Genomic DNA, 5,121 nt, shown 5'->3' on the forward strand with positions numbered 1-5,121 from the left:
CCGTGACGGCGTCCCCGCCACCTCCCAGCCCCCCCCAACCGGTTCCCCACAAAGCCGCAAAGGACCCTTCCCGAAGGTTCTGCTTAGAACCCCCAGCTCTCCGCACCTGCCTGGTTCCTTCCGTTCTCCCAACACACCGGGTCCCCCTCCAGGACCAATCGGCAAGCACCGGTCAGCTTAACCCGTCACCCCCTCTGGGACCTGGTTCTGCACGCCCACCCTGCCTTCGGGGCGCAGCCACCCTGCTGGGCTAGATGGCAGCTCTGCGGGGCGGGGCGGCCAGAAGGGAGTCCTTGCCTTGTGGCCCCTTGGGCCCCTCCTTCCGTCACGCCCCCCCTTCTCTCCCAGCCCCTGCCTAGCACAGTGACCTCGACCCCAGCCCCAGGGAACAAAACCACGGTCGCTTTTCCTTGTAGCGCCTTGTGACAGTACCCGACTTGTGAGGGATTTGCTCCCCTCATGAGACTCTAAGCAAGTTTCTCGGCTGGACATCCCAGCCGAGGTAGAGATTCCAGAAAGAGTCACGGAGGGAATCAAATGCCGCAGAGTTTAGGTTAGACATGAGGAAGAACTGCCCAATGAGACCTTTTTCTTCGGGCCACGTTGGGGAAGTTGGGAAAGTATCAAGAGAGGCCGCCTGGGACCCCCGAGGCTGACCTCCCCGGGGGCGGCGTGACCCGAGGACGCTCAGAAAGCCTTCCCACCCCCGCCTACCCACCCCTGCCCAGGAGGTGCTGGCTATAGGGTGACTTCCTGCCCCCCACGCTCCAGGAGAAGAGAATCGCGTCTATTTCTAGACCCTTTCATCTGACAAACTCCCAACTCTGGCGAATACTCCACGGTCATCTCCTGCCCCAAGGGTGTGAAAGCCCCTTCGTGCTACAGGGGGAGAAGGGTCACTCGAACAGAGCAGGGAGCTTGTCCAAGGTCACCCAGCAAAGGAGGAGCCAGGGCCGGCAGGCCCAGGGCAGGGCAGGCTCAGGCGGTCCCCCGGACAGCGACGCGGCACCGTCGGCCGGCAGCGGGTGGGGCCCGTGGCCCCGGGTACCACGCAGCCCAGGCGCGCTCTCCCCGGGACTCACATCACGCCGCCGGGAAGGCTGACCGAGGCCAGGCCGGCCGCTCTTCCCTCCGTCCTCCTGCCGACGCTCTTCTGCCGCCTGGGAGGCAGTTCCCAGCGCTGGCTCTCTCAGCCTCAGTTTCCTCATCTGTCAAATGGGCGGACTGTCCCTGCTGCCAACCTCCCAGCGTGAGACCAGACATGCGGAGGATGAGGGCAGCCGGGGCACCGAGGGACGCATCCCTCCTCTCCTGGAGGAAGGGTCCCGTTCAAGACCCTCAGCCAGACCCTGCCGGCGGGAGCTGGGCAGCCAGATCGTTCTACCCGGTGGGCAGAGGCAAGGTCAGGACGCTGACAACACGCGAGACGGAACGGGCTGCCGTGAGAACCACCCTCGGCACGGAGAAGCGGAGCTTTACGGTTTGCAAAAACACCCCGGGGGTTTCCTAAGAGCCCTGGTGTGGGGGGAGGAAGCACGAATTGCTGCTCTCAACTTGCAGTTGGTAAAGCCCAGGCCCAGAGACGGGGAGTCACCTCCCCAGAGCCACACAGCATGTCAGCGGCCGAGATGAACCTAGAAGCAAGGGAGGGAGGGAGGCCAGACCTGAGCGAGCAGGTGGAGGGGGACCCAGGACGGCAGAGTGAGCACGGGAAAGGCCTTGCTTCCTATCTGAACCTTCACATAAGCCTGGGGCTGGCCCAGACCTCATCCCCATGCTTTGGTCTACACTGCTAGGTCACCAAAGGAGTGGGGAGGGGGGTGGTGTTTGATATCCGCCCAGGCTCCAGGGGCCACAAGCCCTCAGCTGCCTCAGATGCCAAGGGGCAGACAGCTGGGCTCTGGCTGGTGGCAGCTGGAACGTGTCCCCAGGCAGCAGCGGAGGGAGGAGGCCCTGAAGGCCCATTTCAAACAGATCCGCCCCAGAAGCCGCATCCCCTGGAGACCCGGCAGCACTTGCTGGCTCCTCACCCACAGCGCCTGGCTGCTCCACGCAGTTCAATTCAGCAAATATCCCTAAGCTCCCAACCTGAGCTGCGTGGAAGGGCAGGAGCCCGGGCCGGCAGAGGACCTAGAGACGGGGGCCCAGAAAGAGCACGTGTCCAAAAGGAGCCCCTGATAGAGGAGGGACTTGGGGCTGGGGGACAAGGCAGTGAGAAAAAGGCAGCTGAGCAGCATAAGCTAAATGCTACCGGGACTTTGAGCCCCAGCCACAGAGCATCAGGGGAGGCTTCCCGGAGGAGGTGGCGTCTGAGTAGGTTTTGAAGCACATGCAGGATTTCCCTGAGCAAAAGGCTGTGTGTGTGTGTGTGTGTGTTGAGATCTTGGAGGAGCCAAGATAAGACTGCAAAGGTTTGGAAAGGGGCAGCCTAGTGTGGGACTCAAATTTGGCAAAGGACAAGCAGTCAGTCCTGGCAAGGGGGTAATGGGAAGGGAGAATGGGTCAGGCCGGGGATGGCCTTGAACGAGTCTAGGAGGTAAGACGGCTCTTGCTAAGAGGGTAAAAAGTCAGATCTCAGCACAGACTGGGATTGGCTTGGGGGTGCACCTGCCCAGAACAAAGAAACAGACTACCTCGAAGGCACTGGGAGGCGCCGGGGTCAGACCCAGGTTCGAATCCTCGCTCTCCTGCTAACATGCTGTGTGACTTGGGCGCGCATGCCTCAACCTCTCTGAGCCACGTTACCCTGCGACGTGGGAATGTGCATCTCTGCTTTGCCCCCAGGCTGCAGCACGAAGCGAGCTTGTCCAGTTGGTCGGGAAGGAGCTCTGCAAACTGGAGAGGGCTGGCCCCCCCCCCCCCCGGCCCCCCTCCCANAAGGCCCGCCCCTGCCTCCCCCTTCTTGCCACTGCCAACACAAACGGCTCTTTCCCCAATGACATCTGTCTGGGAGAAATTTGAAATTTAAAACGGGCAGCCCCATTATCTCCTCTCCTTGGCCCGCCGGCCTCCTCATGTGCCTGCCTGCCCCAGTCCCTTGGCAGCCAGGCCCGGGGCAGCCCCAGGGCTGTCCCTCCGCTCAGCTTCGAGGCTCCGGCCCCCCTCTCTGGCCAGCCGGGGAGCTCTGCCCTCACCCCCTTCCAGCGCACAGCCCCGGGCACACCTCCACTGCCCCTGAAGACGCAGCAGGAAGGGCAGAATGAACAGGCCTGGAACCTCGGACCCAGGTTCAAATCTCAGCAGAGCCTCCAGGCCTCTGGCTTCTAGAAGCAACTGTCTCTGAGCCTCGCTTTCCTTGCCTTAGAGCTGAAGACTCATGATATCTGGGCTTCTCGCATGAGACAAATATTCACTGATCCTTTACTGGAGGGGGGTGGGGAGCTGTTTAAAGTGTAAGGGTTCAGAGGAGACCCAGGGGATGGGCACCCTGGCAGGCGCCTCGCACAGGGTGGTGCCCAGGGGGGAGAGTTAGCAAGTGATTCAGATGCCCATTGCAGAGGTGAGGAAACACTGAGTGAAGGGCGTGATGTGTGTGGTCCCACAGTTAACTAAAAGGCTGGCCACCGTGTGGCCGATAGGTCCCTTACTCCCTGTGCACGCGCGCGCACCGGGAGGCTGTTGGAGGCGCAAGGGGGCCCTCTCCCACGGCGCGCGGCTCCTGCGGGGGTGCTGCTCCCATCCGCACCNGGCGCCCCCCCCGCCGGCCGGAGCGGCCACCGCCTCGCCAACCGCGCGGGCCCCAAGTCCCCACGCCCCGGGCCCGCGTGTACCTGCGGCTTGTCACGCGGCCGGTCCTCAAGTTGGGAAGCGCCGCCCATGGTCTTCCACCGGTCATTGACCATCTTCCGGCAGGACTGGCGGGGGCGCCCGGCGAGGCGCGCCGCTGCGGAGCGCAAANTCCCCGCTCCCGCGCCTCCCCCTGCGCGCTCCTCTCCCTCCTCCCTCCTTCCTTCTCAATCTCCGTGTCTTTTTTGTCTCGGACTCTCTTTGCCTTTTATTGCTCCCCCCGGCCTCCCTCCCTCTCTGTGTCTAACACACACACACACACACACACACACACACACACGAGGCCTGCGATAGTTCAACTCCACCTCTGAAAACGCCCAGCTAAAGGGGCAGAACCGGCCCCAGGCCCCCGGGGCCCCGGCAGGGACGCCGCAAACCTCCGCGGGCAGCCCGTCTCCGCCTCCGCCCGCAGCCGGCTCCCGGAGGGGCCTGGGAACCCCCGACGGCTCCTCCTCACAAACTTCCTCCCCGGCCGGACCCGCGCCAACTCACCCTGNACCCCCATTTCCCGCCCCCCGCTTCTCCCCAAAGCTGTTTTCCGGCTCCCGGGGAGCCTTGGCCCGCCACGCTGTTCCCTGGCACCGTCTTCGTCTCTTCCCCACCGGCTGCCAGTCTGTCGCCCCATCTTCGTCCCTCTCCTGGCCCCTCTCCACGCCCCGCGCAGGCAACGCAGGCTGCCTGGAGGTGGAGGCCGCGCCAGTCCGGGGACCCCGTGCCCCCAGGCCGTCTGTGCGACTGTCACTCACCCACCAGCAGCTGGGTTCACGACCCGCCAGCTGTTTGTGCGCAGCCTGCTCTACCGTCCAGGGCCGCGGCTGCCCCACCGGGTTTGCGCCCCACAGGGAGGCTGCCTAGGTTGCCGGAGAGGATCCCACAGCACTGGCTCGGAGCCGGGGGGCCTGTGTGGAGTCCAGGCTCTTTCCTAATTGCACCCCTCTTCCCCTCCCCCCCTCGGCCCCCTCTCCTGTGGGTTAAAGGAATTGGCAGGTGACCTAGGGGGCCGTCTGGCGTGTGCAGAGGGGTGTGGCGGAAAGCACAGAGCCCTGGCTGTGTGACCTGGGGCAAGCTACTGCTCCTTTCTGAGCCTCAGTTTCCCCATGTGTACCAAAAGATGAACAGCACCCCCGTGGAAGGGCTCTTTGTGAAGTTCTAAGAGAAGGTTCATTGAAGCCCCTGAGCAGGTTTCAAACTTTCCTGCTACGACCTTGGGCAGATTTTCTGTCCTCTGCAGCCTCAGTTTCCTCACTGAAAGAAATCAGGACCCCCCACCCCCCTTGGTGGGGAATCGTCAAGTTTGCAGGCATGTGGCTGCGACGGCAAGTCTGTGACGCCGAT

At 63.5% G+C, this 5,121-nt stretch overlaps 1 protein-coding gene across 1 annotated transcript in view; it reads right to left on the reverse strand.

The window, feature by feature from the left end:
* FIBCD1 (fibrinogen C domain containing 1) overlaps nt 1–3,842 on the reverse strand; it is a 30,869-nt gene extending 27,027 nt beyond the window's left edge. The window contains 1 exon segment of the mRNA XM_077768506.1: nt 3,771–3,842. Coding sequence (XP_077624632.1) covers nt 3,771–3,842 — 72 coding nt within the window.
* Nucleotides 3,843–5,121: the final 1,279 nt, after the last annotated feature.

The sequence above is a fragment of the Crocuta crocuta genome, unplaced genomic scaffold, assembly GCF_008692635.1.
Source record: "Crocuta crocuta isolate KB4526 unplaced genomic scaffold, BGI_CrCroc_1.0 scaffold35, whole genome shotgun sequence".
Taxonomy (NCBI): Eukaryota; Metazoa; Chordata; class Mammalia; order Carnivora; family Hyaenidae; genus Crocuta; species Crocuta crocuta.